Source organism: Acomys minous, assembly GCF_964271855.1.
Source record: "Acomys minous genome assembly, chromosome: 10".
Taxonomy (NCBI): Eukaryota; Metazoa; Chordata; class Mammalia; order Rodentia; family Muridae; genus Acomys; species Acomys minous.
The window spans coordinates 103,993,718-104,009,142 of NC_140491.1; the positions used below are offsets into that span (position 1 = coordinate 103,993,718).

General features: G+C 41.3%; 1 protein-coding gene across 1 annotated transcript; it reads left to right on the forward strand.

Annotated features, from left to right (window-relative positions):
* Positions 1-1,838: 1,838 nt before the first annotated feature.
* G6PC2 (glucose-6-phosphatase catalytic subunit 2) lies at positions 1,839-9,446 on the forward strand (the record flags this gene model as incomplete). The annotated part of the gene is given in 7 exon segments (XM_084798983.1): positions 1,839-2,218; positions 2,749-2,758; positions 2,760-2,859; positions 4,590-4,701; positions 7,384-7,499; positions 8,453-8,864; positions 9,347-9,446. Coding segments are annotated over 7 exon segments (1,230 nt in total).
* Between the last annotated feature and the right edge of the window lie 5,979 nt (positions 9,447-15,425).

A 15,425-nucleotide genomic window follows, 5' to 3' on the forward strand; every position in this document is an offset into this window, starting at 1 on the left:
ATTTAAGGACAAAAGACATTTCTGAAGAAAATGAATATCATGAATTATGTAGCTCAAACACTTCTTAGAAAAAGAATAAAGGGAAGTTATGTCCTTCCTCATGGCTCATTAAAGAAATTATGGAAATTAAAGAACATGAATATGCAAAACAAAAAAAGCCTGGAATCATAGGCTTTCATTGGTCAAGGGAAATGCCGCACATGGATTGTTTGAGCTCAATCTTTCTAAGCCTGGATTCTACATTGGAATCACTTGGAGTATTCTTATATGAGCAATGCCCAGATGCCACCACCAAGAATTCAGTGGGTCAAAGATATGACAAGGTCATTGCACAAGATAATTTTAGGTGTCTAGCTGTCAGTTAAGAACAAGTCTATTAAATCTATGTATATTAGAAACAGGCCAATTTATCCCCTTATCAAAAGAAGTATGCTCTCCGTAAAGTGCACCCAAATGTTTTAATAACCAATCAATCCATTTCTTCCAGGGGAAGCAACAGAGGACAGCAAAGCACCCATAGGAACTGCATGCCTATAACACTAATGCTGTAGAACAGTGGTTCCCAACTTGTGGGGCATGACCCCCTGGGGCTTGTATATCAGCTATTTACATTACAGTTCATAATAATAGGAAATTTACAGATATGGGCTAGCAGTGAAGTCATTTTATGGGTGAGGGAGGGGACACTACAACATAAGGAACTCTATGAAAGGGTCACGACGTTGGCAAGGTTGAGACCTTAAGAGCTTCATGGTGGTGGCTGTAGCCAACGAAGACAGTAACCAGTACCAAAGACAGCTGTACAAATGGCGGATGACAAGTGCAGTCCCAGCTGCATCTTTGGCATCTGGAGGGCTTTGACGCCTCATCAGCCCTCGTAGCCCAAGCAGCAGCTCCTAGGTCTCCATGTTGCACCCTCTCCACCCCAAGCATCGTGTTTGTTTGGGTGCTGCCCAATTACTTCTAACAAACAGTTTCAACAAACCAAGTGGTTGAATATTCCGGACCGGCGGGAAGCCTTTGTAGTTGATTTCTGTCTTTGTCACAAGCGCAGTTTTCCAAACCTCTTCACTGTATTCTACAGTCAGTTAAAAACAATACAGAGCCTGAGAGATGGCTTTTTCCATGGCGGTAAAGATGCTTGCTCCACAAGCCTGTTGACCTGGGCTCACTCCCTGGACCCACACCCCATGCAAAGTAAGAACTGACTCCTGAAAGTTGTCCTCTGACCTCTACAAATACGCTGTGTTATGTTGTGTACCCAGTCATACACAGGCATACACACATCATTATAATAAAAATGACAACAACAATAGTTTAGTCCTAACACATTTCTACTACCCAAGTAAGTCAAAGAAGTCTGCTTTTATTCCCTCGCAGTAACCAACACATTTGCACCCTGAGTTCATGCGCTCCCTGTATCCTCTTCTGTTCCATGTATATAGTGATGATCTATCCAGTCATGTGTTTTTAAAACCTATGATCAGAAATTAATCTGTCGAATCATATAAAATTTTCAAATAAAAAAAATTCACTCTATCATTCTCCTGAAAGACCAAGTAGAGCAGTCCAAAAGCCACAGACTATCCGAAATTAAAATGCACAGCTTTGAGGCTGATTTGACGTGGAATAATTTATCCATGTAGTCTGCTAGCCAAGCACAGTGATTGTTAATGTCTCCCCTTGCGGGAAATGAGCTGTGTGAAAATTTTCAAGCAAACGTGATCCAACTGTTCATTCAGACGGAGCATACAGAAGAAACTCATTTTGCCTCTCCCCAAGTTGCCCCAGATCAGCATGTACCACACTTCTTTCCTACCAGTTAAAGACATAAACAGATGAGCTTTTCGGGGCAGGAGGACCATCATGCTTTTTCCACAGATGGTCAGCATCACAAGTCATTGAAGCAGCTCAACGCATCCCCTGGGTACCGTATAAAGATCCGGATCCAGAGCCCTGTGGCTCCGGTTGCTTCTGGTTTAGAACTGCAGTGTTTGACGGTGGAGTGCCTTCATCGGAGTGGCATGCTCACAGTTCAGCATCTGCAGAGAGACTATCGGGCTTACTGTGATTTTCTAAATGTTATGTCCGGTGTTGGAGACCCCCGAAATATCTTTTCTATTTACTTTCCACTTTGGTTTCAACTGAATTCAACAGTGGGAACCGAGATGGTATGGATGGCGGTCGTAGGGGACTGTCTCAATCTTATATTTAAATGGTACGATCACTGCTTTGTTTTATCTTTCCTAAAATGTATTCTTAAATTTGTAATTTTAGCTTAATGATCAAGTTTCAGGGGTCAATACTTCGACATGGAGTATCTTCCAAACAAACTAGTTACTTTGAAACACCATGAATAGTACTTACAAAAGAGCACAGAAGCATATACTTTGAATTACAAGTGCTTGCAAACCCCTATAACACATGTGCTATGATTAACCAAGAAGTCAGCAGTGCAATGGTGATATTGATTATTAAAGGACCAATTTGATCATTCCAGTTTAAGTATCTAAGGCACCCACAGGACTTCCCAGCTTATGGGAGGCAAAGGGTTCCAAAATCCCTCATACTACCTTCCTCTGTAACAATGAGAGACCAGAACCCAAGTTATTTCAGGGCACTTTAATTAGGAGCTTTCCCCCCTTGACTCTTTGAGTCTTTTTTTTTTTTTTAACAAGAGTCACAAATCTCCACTTAGTCAACTGCTGTATTTAAGCACACGTGAAACTCATATGCATTTATTCACAGTATATTTTTTGGGTCATCGTCCTTACTGGTGGATCCAAGAAACTCAGATTTACCCAAATCACTCAAGCCCATGTCTTGAGCAGTTTCCCACTACATGCGAAACAGGCCTAGGCAAGCAATTAAAGAAACCTCACTCTACTGACATGATTCTGAGTCTTCATGAGTGACTAGTATCCTATAATCCTATGGTATTAATTGTGTAGCATGTTAGTAGGGCTTCTTAGGCTCCTTCTAACTTACAAGATGCTGTATTAAGTATAATATCTATATTGTAGAAGTTGACTTTAAGAGTGTAAAAAGTATATATATATATAAATAATTGTCTTGTGCCACATCATAGTTGTAAAATTCTTGTCATTAGACAGTCTTTTGAAACAAACCCTAAATGTATGAACTCCCAACAAGTTTTCCGAATATCTTCTTAAGCTCCCATAAAAGTATACATACATCTGTCACAGCATTCACAATACCACAGTTAATTCTTTAAATATCTGGCTGCTCAGACTGTATGTCCTACTAGCCAAGGATTTAATGTACTTCATAATGGTATAGCTAAATATGTGATAAGTAGGGGATGAATCAATGGATAACCTGGGAGGTGGTTGAAATAGCCTTTTGCTCTATCCTAGAACTTCCTAACATCTATATTGTGAAATGTTTGTCACAGGGTATGGGGTGAGAGAGAAAGAGTTCCTACAGTGAATTCTGTTTAACCAAAAAAGTGACTGGTGCTTTGCTTTCCCATATAGTCTAGTATTTAACCTGAGTGACTTACTGCTAGAATAAAAGATGTGTCCCACATCTAAGTGAAGTGGTTAAAATAAAACAGTATTGGACCGGCCTCCATTCTGGTAGTAAGAGAGGCCTGATGGCATGTGTTTTTTGTCAAGACTCACATCCCCCTTTAGTGTCTTTGTGGATTGGATTCTCCATTGTTTGGCGAAGATTCTCACGGCAGTGGCCACAGTATGCTTATTCTGCTTTCTGCATACACACAGCAGTTGCTTGTAAGTCAATCAGTAAACCACAGGCAGAGTGATGATAGCCCGTCGGCTTCAGGAAAATAAATTGATTCAGGATCCAGAATAAGTACCTTAATTTTCTTGTCAATTGAAAACAATGTATGAAGAATGAGTAAGATTGTGCTAGATTTGGGTGTAACTGCCCGTGCCCTTAATTATGCTTGAATGTATTGATTTGCAGAATTCAATCAGCTTGATAATCTGGAGAAGAGCGTGTGTGTTAGTGTATATGTGTGTGTATGTGTGTGTATGTGTGTGTGTGTGTGTGTGTGTGTGTGTGTAATATACAAATCATTTTCGTTAAAGAAGGTTTGGTAGAATTACATAAAGCTATGGCTGATTATACACATTGTAACTTTGCAATAATCAGAACTTCTCATGGGCCTGTTATATCAGAATGGAATTGTCAGAAGTAACATTCTCTATATTTGACCTGGTAATTTAAACTCTAACCATAGCTATGTATATTGCAAATGGTCAAGAGTGGGCTATTCCAGGGATCAAGAAGAAAAAACATATTTTTAGCAGAAGCTTCTTCTTCTTCTTCTTCTTCTTCTTCTTCTTCTTCTTTCTTTCTTTCTTTCTTTCTTTCTTTATTTTTCTTCTCTTTGAGATGGTGAATTTGAGTCTCAGTTTTCCTCATTTTTATCTACTTCTATGCAGTACACATAACCTATGTCCAATAAGGTAGCTTCTTCTTCCTCCTCTTCCTCCTTCTCTTCTTCTTTTTGTAATTTTCATGGCAAATATGCCATGCTAGTGTCTCATTCCTGATCCTGATAATTAACCACATTTTTGAACAAATGGTGCTCATTACAGGAAGTCCATCTGTCCACGCAATGGCCTTATCATGTGCCTGGTATTTCATCATGACAGCTGCCCTAAGCTGCACTGTCAGCCAGGTGGATAAGTCCTCTATCGCTCTTCACAGGTCAGCTTGCTCCAACTTCTGTAGCACTGGCACAACAGCATTGAATATATGAGGTCATTTCTAAACATTAATTTTAATACATTTTCAGTTGTTTAATGAAATGTGCTTATTCTATTCTTTCACAGCCTAAGTAGCAGAATGAGTAGAAAATGAATATTCTGCTTTAGGAAAACGCCCTAATTAGCTCACAGCTATTACCACTTTTATAATTGAGTTGGAAATGTTTATCTGATTAATGACTTGCTAAATACGCCTTTGGGATTCTGAGATTCAATTATTATTTTTGTACCTCATAAACAAGTCATCTAAAATTGCATAAGGAAATGTTTTTGCATGCACATTTTCTTGCCTTAAGATTAACTTAAAATTTTAAGGATCATCGTTGCTTTTGAATGCATCAATTTATTTAGTAAAATTATGCTTCCCACTTTGAACACCCAATGCTTTTAAGATCAGTAAGATATATTCTAGCTGTTAAAGCCGATGCAGTCTTTTTAATTAAAACATTCTAGAGGCAAAATTAAAATTGAATGTTAAACTTACTGCTAACAGATTTCTTAATGTGTAGAAGCATATAGAACTTTATGATAACTCTCTATTTGTAGAAATTGGTTTTTTTCTTCTGTTCTTTTTTTTGAAATTCTTTATAATTAAAGCAATCTCAAATACCACTTTAGTCATAAATTGTACAGTTTTGATTAGAAGCATACATGCAAAATCTCATATAATATTAAAATATGAGTAACTTTAAAGAGAAAAATAAAACTGTATTGAGTGCCAGGAATCCTCAAGTGTTATGTTGTTGACAAGCTGACCAAAATTTAGCTATAGAAACAAAATGTGTCAATGTTTTTTTTAATATGGTGTACAACCATACTCGTATATAAAATTTCATTTAAAATAACAAATTGAAAATACATTCTACTTCTTAAGAGTACTGAATAATCTAAGAAATATGTCCATGTGGGTCATTCTCCTATCCAACTAACAATCCTATGTTTATTTAAATTTTTTTCTTTTTCTTTTTGATATTTGTAATGTCAATATTTTCTTCATTTATAAAAATTTAGTGAGTGGGGGGGGGCTGAAGAGATGACTCAGTGGTTAAAAACACTTATTTTATCTTGCAAGGGACTGAGGGTCCTGAGACCCTCTCCAGAGTCTACATCATGGCTCACAACCGTCCGTAGCAGCAGTTCCAGGGGATCTGATGCACTCTTTAGGCCTCTAAGGACACTAGGTACACACAGACAGACTCACACACACATACACACACACACACACACACACACACACACACACACACACACACAAACCATGCTTATACATACATGCAGGCAAAAACACTCATACACATACATAAATTAAAAGAGAATGCATTGAGCATCTACACTTTACCTTGACATTCTCAAATCCTTAGTTTTTCCATTTGGATGAACACTGGCCTACTTCTTTTTTGACAGACTCATTTCTTTTTAATCTTTGGTCTTGCTATAACTAAATTTTCGTCTGGGTCAACAATAAACCACTTGAGGATTCCTGGCACTAAATACAGCTGTTTTTAAAAAGATTGTTTGGATTTTATATTTTACAAGGTATTCTTTTTATATTTCTGCATCTAATCGAATGTATCCAGTATATTTTCTTGTTCCTTATTTTCGATATCTCATAAAATGATCAGAGCCACCTAGAGTCTGTGAGACTACACACCATCGGGTCATGGCTCAGTGGCATGTTCATGAGCTTCTTGCCTAAATGGAGGCTGCCTCTCCAGTGTTCCTTTCCAACAGACACGCTGGAAATGGAGGGCAAAGAAGAAGCACAAAGGATAGTGTACAAAAATCTATCTGGTTTATTCTTATTTATTATGGATGCTACTAAATTCCCTCATACTTGCATGTCCTTTGTTCCTTTCTTCTTATTCCAAAGTTATGAGAATGCCATTTTCTTTAAGAATAATATTTATAACAATTCTTTGCAAATTTCATGCAATGTATCTTAATACTAATCTTTCCACCAGCTTCTCCCAGATCCATTCCTACTTCTACTTATTTTTCTTCTTCTTCTTCTTCTTCTTCTTCTTCTTCTTCTTCTTCTTCTTTTCTTCTTCTCCTTCTCTCTCTCTCTCTCTCTCTTCTCTCTCTCTCTCTCTCTCTCTCTCTCTCTCTCTCTCTCTCTCTCTCTCTCTCTCTCTCTCTCTCTCTCTCTCTCTCTCTCTCATGTCTATGTGTCTTTTTTCTTATACTTAACAAGAGCAAATTGTGTGGAGCCTGAACTACCACACATTGTTGATCAACCAGGTGTCACACTCTTTAAAAAACAAGCAAACAACAAAAGACACCTAACTCTTCCACCATCAAATGTCATTAGTTCCTCTGTTGGAGCAGCATTTCATGATACCCACTTCCCCCTTAGGCTGGGATTTTGACTAAGTGTTTTCCTTTCAAACTTTATTAAAATCTTAGGAGCTAGCACTGCAGACTGTGAAATTCCGTGTGACACCTTTTGAATCCTCTGAAAGACATGAAAAACATGTTGAAGAAGAAAGGCTCTAGAGTTGTTTTATGTCATACCTGGAGGATCCTATAAGGAGGGCCATCAGGCATCAGGAGCCACCCGCCTAATTTTAGAGGTGTCTTGATTTCTTTGCTATTCACACTTGTATCCATTCTCCAATCGCAGGCTGACCTGGTCCTTTCTTTGGAGGGTTTTCTGGTTGGTTCAAATCAGCGTCTGCTTCTCCAGAATATTCATAGCAACACATTTCCCTCAGCAGATCATTCTTGGAGTGACTGGTGGTAAAAATGGTCTCTTGTGTTTAGTCGTGCTGTTTCACCTTTGCTTTGTCTGCCATGTGGTGGTGTCATTAGTTCTCTGGTTTCAGAGGTAGATCTATTCAAGTCACTAAACATAAATGCTACCAAGGGAGCATAGGCGATTTCTTACTTCTCTCATGAGCCTCTGTGCACATGCTGACACAGTCTCTCTTGGTGATGTGAAAGGAAAACTGCATGGTGAGAGAAAGGCTTTCCTGAGGTGTAAGTGACGTGACGTCGATCGTCTACACCATCATGTCAGACGCTGTATTTCCATCTTCTATTGCGAGCACTACATAAAGACCCTGCAACCCACAACCAAGGAAGTCTGTCTGAGTTGTCTAAGTTCTTACTGCATGGCTTAACCTCACCTAGTGGCTGCTTTGTATTGTTTAGTGTGCTGCCTGCAAAATGACTTGTCACTCAGTGCTGATTGAAATAACGGAGTGAGTTAATGGCAAGACTGAAGTTATATATAAATAAATACAGGTTTATTGGGAGTGGCTCTCAGCCACCATGTTTGGCGGGGGGCGGGGAGAAAGTGCATACAGAGAGAAGAGAGAGAGAAGGAGGAAAAGAGGGGAGATACAGAAAGAAGAAAGCAGAGGAGAGAGGAAAACCACAATGTCTGGATTATATAGTGAAGTGGATTATATACCTGGGCTAGGGTAGAGGGGAGGGTATGCCAGCCACACCCTGCAGCAGGTTGGGACCCAAGGATGCCTGTAACCAAACAAGTGCTACTGACTTTTGACTGATCCTTCTTGGCCAATCCAGGTAGTTGAAAGACTGTGGGACTAATCTGTTTTCAGTTTATGTCTGAAAACACTTTAGGAAATTGTTAGAACCCGGGTGGGTATCGAAAGCCCTCCCAAGTGCAGAGGAGCAGGGCTCAGGATGACACACTCAGTTCAGTGTCTCTTTCCAGTTTCTAGGGATGTTGGGAGCAGAGGCCTTTGAACACACTCCAGGAATCCACATGACCAGCTTGAGTGTGTACCTAAAGACTAACGGCTTCCTCTTCCTATTCACACTTGGCTTTTATCTGCTCCTCAGACTGCGTGGTATTGACCTGCTGTCGTCTGTTCCCATATCTAAAAAGTGGTGTGCCAACCCAGACTGGATCCACATTGACAGCACACCTTTTGCTGGACTTGTGAGGAACCTTGGGGTCCTCTTTGGCTTGGGTTTTGCCATCAACTCAGAAATGTTCCTTCTGAGCTGCCAGGGTGAAAATGGTTACAAGCTGAGCTTCCCGTTGCTCTGTGCTCTGACCTCACTGACCACGATGCAAGTTTATCACTTCATCAAGATCCCGACTCACAGGGAACATTTGTTTTATCTGCTGTCTGTCCAGACCCTCTGGACAATCAACTGGGACCCTCAAACCCCTAGGGAGAGAATGGGGGACAAGAGACGCGAAGAACAGACAGCAAGTCAAGGGGTCTGATAAAGCTGACAAAATTTTATTTTCTCACAGGCAGTTATATACTATTGAAGCAGGAGGAGGAGTGGGGTGATCTGGGTGGGCGGTTTTCGCAAGATATCAGGTAGTCAGGAAGTTTTGCAGGGCGAGGGCCCCTGTGGTTCTGGGGCTGGGTGGAATTGTTAGGCATCTGGAACCACAAGGCATTATCTATAGACTTTGTTTTGCTCCTCCTCTGAAGGCCTCTGTAATTCCGGGAATACTGAGAACAGCTGGAGAGTACCTTGAGGGAGAAGAAGAGGTCACAAGGCAGCCTTCTGGAATGTACCCTGAGGCAAGGAGGGAAAGAGGTCACAAGGCAGCCTGCCCCAGGTCCACTCGATGTATTATGCCAAGGTCCGAGATGCTTGCCATTAAGTGCATCCATTCCACTGACCATGGTGGCTCTAACTCCCTATTGTGTACATGTGTTAATGAGACCCAGTGAGAAGAAGATTAAATAGAGCAGTGCCTACAGTGCCCTATGGTCCCAGGATCACTTACTTCCTGCATTCCTCAATAGAACTATAGAGCAGAGGCCGTCACATAGTAGCCACGGGTCCTGCCCCATCCACAGACATAAATTTAATCTGCTTTCCAGGTGGCATTTAAAAATAACAGTACATATGACCAGAAACAGTCACATTCATTTTCTTGACAAGCCTTACAATATAGCAACACAGAGTTGACGTAACCCATGTAAAGACAGTTGGCAGGGCCTGAATGCTGACTGTCCCCTGTAAGCAGAAAGACTTCCCTTTTTATCATAGTCTTTAGCACTCAACAGATCACCCCGGGTCTGATGCCTCTATCATTTTAAGGCCTGGTTGCTTCGGGCCCCTGTGGGCCTTTTAGAAGTGTCCCCAGTCAAAACCTATTTTCCCGGGGGCAGTACCATGGTTTACTTTGAGGAGTCAAGTCTTTAAAAATCCTCGTGTATCAGATAAGGAAATAGAGGTTCAGTTGGGATCAAGTAACTTGCCTGTAATGAAGCCGTTTTGGAACCAGAAATAGAACCCCCAGACTTCTAATACGTATGTCTGTGGCGATGCTTTATTTCTTTATTTCTAAGGAGTTTTTTTAAAAAGCAGTAAGAGCAAATGCATGTATTTAGACTCTATGGCGGCCATGTAGGACACCTGTCTTTTTTCAGAAATGGCATTGAAAATCCACATTGACTTATGCCCAGAGCACAGGGTCTTTTTCAGGCCAGCAATGACTGTGTATGTGACACAGAAGTATATCCAGGGCACACGAGTAGAGCACGCTCCTGTCTGGACCTGGACCTCTCAGCTGATGGTCTCTGCTTCATAGTCACACTTGGCAGCGTTTCAACAAACCCTGCTGAAATCAACCCGCTGGATTACTATTTACCAGAAAAGCCTCATCTCATCACTGGGGGCATCCCCAGGTTTTACTTTGAGAAATCAAGTCTTTCAAAATCAGGAAAGTTAAATTCTTCTACCTCAGAAAGACTATTAAATGCATGTGCGTTGGTTCATTGGACTAATCTCTGTGCTTTACCTTTAAAAAAATTATTGTTTGGGGGCTATTGCTACTACACTGACAACTTCTTGGTGAGGTTTTTTTTCTTCCTCGTTTGAAATTCTAGACTTTCAGCTGATAACTATGACTTGATCAAGCTCAACGATTATGAGCCTTATTTGGCCACATGTTGACAGCCTGTGGTTTACTGCAATGCAGTTCTTCTCAAGTGTATTATACATGAGTGACTTTAGGTGACTATATACTAAATAGGCCATATATATATATATATATATGAAAACATACCAGTTGGAGGGAAGGTTATTTTATAGTAGTCATGGAAAATAACATCTCTATCAGCTAATTATTGGTTGCTTTCCAAGTATATTTATAGAAAATGTACTGTTGCTTTCTGTAAGACACTTTAACTACTGTTCTTTTTAAAAAGGCAATTGATTCCTAAGCAAAAGCAAAACAAAAAACCTGAGGGTTTAAAAGAAGCTTTTACATCAGAATAAATCCATCCCATATTGATTGGGGGATGAGAGTGAAAGAAGTAGCAGAGCATGGTTCTTAGTTATGTCTTCAGTGCTCCTTGCCACGGTCCTAAACCATAGTCCTCAGCACACGACATTTTGTCTGCCCAGTCACATCTTCTGCAAACGTAAGAGGTCCGCTTCCCTCTGAACCTTTTTCAACGTTTCCTGTAGAGTCAATAATGCTCACCTTGAATGCTTCGTAGCCTACGCCCTGGGGGGACTGGAGGGGCCATCAATAGCCAGGAGTTTCTGTTGCTGGCCTGGCCCTGTCCTACCGCATGTTCCCTGTAGGTACCGGTAGAGGAGCTTCCTTCAGAGACTCTACACGGCTGTCTGTAAGATGACGTGTGATCCTTGGAGGGGAAACGGAATGAGGCACGGCTTATTTTCAATAATTAATCTCCAACGTCTCTACCCCGTCTACCATGAAGCCTCAGAAGGTCCCTCGTGAGGAGATTTTTCTTTCTATCTAGCTGAAGTCTCCTGGAGGAATCCATATGGAGGCAATTTGCTTTTGTGATTGAAATAGCTTAGGCAGCAAGGGAAACAGCTCTGTGCGGCCTTGGAGAAAACGCCTGATTTTAATCAGGATGGGGAGGCCTTCGGCTTTCGATTTACTCACAAGAAATAAGCAGAATTGAGTTCATTTGACTTATGCTATCTATCTAGTCAAAGCATCTATGCACCTGCGTATTCAAGAGAAAAATGCCAATATCGTGCACTGCCAGGATGATACGGTCTAGACAGGTGGATCGGGAAGCTGTCCCAACCAACCACACATTTGAGAAGAAATGCAAGGGAGTTTATTATTGCTCAAACTAGCCACCAAGAAGAACACGGGGTCACTTTCTTTTGGCAGCCCATTGATCGGCCTTCCCTTAGATGGTGAAGCAGGTGCCATCTCTGTGTGCTTGTCCCTACAACAAATAACTTACAAAATGTCATAAGATGTTCTTGAAATCCAAGAGTATAGCTCTAAATGTTACAGATCCAAAATTTAAACATAAAATCTTAGATCAAATGGACACATACAAAAGAATTCTTGGTAAAAAAAAAACAATCGTTTTAAAAAATTTAATTCATTTAATACATTAAACTACTTTCCCCTAGTAGTTTTTTAACTGGACTTTTTAGAGTGATAAAGGTATTTGCTGCTGTAATGACTATTAAACCCTAAAAATGCAGCTAATACAACTAAGGAAGGGTATTATAAATGTTATTTAGCCTTAGTAAGTTTAAATATGTGTTTAGCGGCTACTGAGCTGGGTATTATAAGTCCAACCCCACAGTGCTTTTACTTAAATACAAAACTTATATCGTCTCCTATCCCAATAGCAGAGAAGGGTGGTGTGTAGCAGGTTACTGTTGGGCCCTGCAGTGCTTTCCAGAGATAGCTCATCAGATGTGTCACCCCTTCTCCCAGAGTCCACTCCGTAGGCTCTGGCCACTTTGGTCTCCCTGAACTCAGCTTTGCTGCTCAAATGGAGGAGTCTGGGTTCATCCTCCCTGTGCTGTGTCTTGGGAACCTAATGGCAACAAAACTGTGGGTTTCATGCACAATCCACGGCTGTATTCATGATAACCATATGACTTTGGGCCAAGTTTTCGTGATCTGTTTTAGTTTAGCATAGACTAGTATGTCTGATGCTAGCGCTTCTGTGGTCATTCAGAAACTAGTTACAAAAGCTCTCCAGGTGTCCGGTTGTCCTGAAGATCGCCCTCAACGATGGGATTGGTCTCCTTGTGAATAGCTTTTTTTTTCATGAGTAATTGGATCTAATGTTGCCAAGGAACTAAAGAGCCACCTTAACCTTTCTCTTGTCTTTAATGTGTGATCTGATGATGCCCCATGAGGTCAGAGGGTGCCACTTTGTTAAAGTCCTTGTCCTATTCCCATGAAAAGAGCACTAATAGTTAAAAGATGGAGAAGCAACTCCAGTGACAAACCCATGAGAAAAAGTCTAAGAATAAATGCTTCATTTGGGGCTCTGCAAAGGACAAATGCAGCTTATATCAACTGTGAGGCTGGCTTGTGAAGAGTACTAATTACTGTCTTTGCGGTCCTTTGATGGAGATAGCAATAGGGATTTAAAAGAAACCACATCTCATTTCTTTAGGCAGCGCAGATGCGATCTCCCTAAAGTAGGGAGAAAACTCTAAGACCGAGGTATATAAGTTAGTATGAAGCAATTAATTCTGCTCCATCATACATTTTTTAATTTCTTAGGATCTTTCCTTTTCCTCCGATATTTTGCCATATGGTCTCTGGAGAGACTCCGTCTTCAGTTCAAAGACTGTGTTGCTTCCTCAGAGATGCTGCCAGCACAGGGCAGGGTGGTGAATAGGTGTGGCAGCTGGGGTCATTCTGGATTAGGTTTGTGGCACAACCAGGGGGTTACAGTGGCTTCCATGGCCCATCACTTCATTTCCAGTGCTGGGCTAGCTGAGGCTGAACCCATCCTCATGGCTTATCTGGGTACCAGGAAGGAAGAACAGATGACACAAGTACCTGAGGACGAATCCAGCCCCCAATGAAGGAAGCAGCCTCTCACCCAGCTCTTACCTACCATAGCACACAACCATACTCTGACTCTCACTTTAACCCTGGCTTTCCAATGCCGGGCTTTGTTTTCTAAACAGTACTGCCCAGGCTGCCTTCCATGAGCACACATCCTGCTTTTATTGGATGGTGTTTTACCCACCACCACCTATAGCAAACACTGACATCTCTCTATTTAACAGCAACTCCGCATTAAAAATGAGCAGTGCTATATATATATATATATATATATATATATATATATATATATATATATATATATTCATTCCTCATAATATTCCAAGCTCTGTCATTAGAAACTGTGGGCGGATGAGAGAAGTGGAGCTGTCACTATCTTCCTATCTAAAGACAGGATTGACTTAACGAAGGAGAAGCGAGTATTCTGTCTGTCCGGAGGTGTTACTGTGCATCTTATTCTCTTAGCTTTAGGGTGTTCATGCCTTCCCCATCCTGGCCAATCAGGAGGCTCAGTTACATTAGAATACAGTGGGTGGATGCCAGAAAATTCAAAGGCAGTAGATGTACAAAGGACCTCATGGAGCTTCTCAGTTATGACCTTGGACAAGCATCATCAGTCTTACGTTCCAATCTGGCTCTAGACAGTCATTCTGAGGGGCCATTTAATAGGTTGCACAAGCTTACTAAATATAAAAAAAAAACTTTTATTCTTTGAGGACTTCATATAATGTATTTATCACACTTAGTTATTTCTCTCTTGCTGTGAAGAGACACCATGACCAAACCAACCTATAAAAGAAATTGTCTTAATTGAGAGGCTCATGGTTCTAGAGGGAGAGAGTCTATGGACGTCATGATGGGGAACATGGCAGCAGGCAGAAAAACATGGGGCTGGAGCTGTAGTTTAGAACTTATATCGGATCCCACAGGCGTGAGGCAGAGAGAGAGAGAGACAGAAGTGGAAAATTCTAGCGGGGAAACAGAGAGATTGAGAACACTAGAGGGTGAAGGCTATAGGCATTTGACACTTCAAAGCGGACCTTCGGTAAGTCACATACCTCCAACAAAGCCACACCTAACTTTCCCTAAACAATTCCACCAACTTCAGACCAAGGTTTCAAAGTTGAGCCTATGGGGTCCTTTCTCACTCAGACCACCACATGGATCTTATTCATGCCCTGACCCTAAGCTCCTCCCCAAGCTGCCTTGACCCTGGCTTCTCCAATGATGGACCGTAACCTGGAAGCCAAGCCAATCCTCCCAGACCCCCAGCTGGCTTTTGCCAGTGGTTTACCACAGTGACAGAAAACTAGGACACCCATTGAGTGAGTCCAGTCTGTGCTGCCCCTATACTTCTGAGTGTGGAGCCATCCCTATTAGGTAAGGGGGTCAACCTACCAGTGACCCCCAGCCTTAAAGAAAAGATGACTTTTCTTGACTTAGAAAGAATAAAATGTCCATAGATCCCAGGGGAGGGGCACAACCCACACGTCATACCCCTTCTTGCTAGACGTTGACTGGCTTGATTGTGCACAGGCAGCCACACCTGCTGTCAGTTCATGACCACAACAGTCCTGTCATGGCCAGAAAACATCGTTTTGCCCTAGTCCTCCTCAATGTCTGGCTCTCACGGTCTATCTACCTCTTCTTCCTCGATGGCCCCTGGGCTTTGGGGGAGGAGCAGCTTACAGTAGATATCATTTGTGGCTGAGCACGCCACGGTCACTTGCTCTCTGCATTTAGGCCAGCTGTGAGTTTCTGTACTAGTCACTAACACTGCACAAAAGGCTTCTCTTTTGAAGTCTGAGAAGGAAGCTAATCTGGGGACAGAGAGATAGCAAGTTAGAGGGTGATTTGATACTTTAATCCATTAAACAGACTAATTGTTTGTTTGTTTTTCT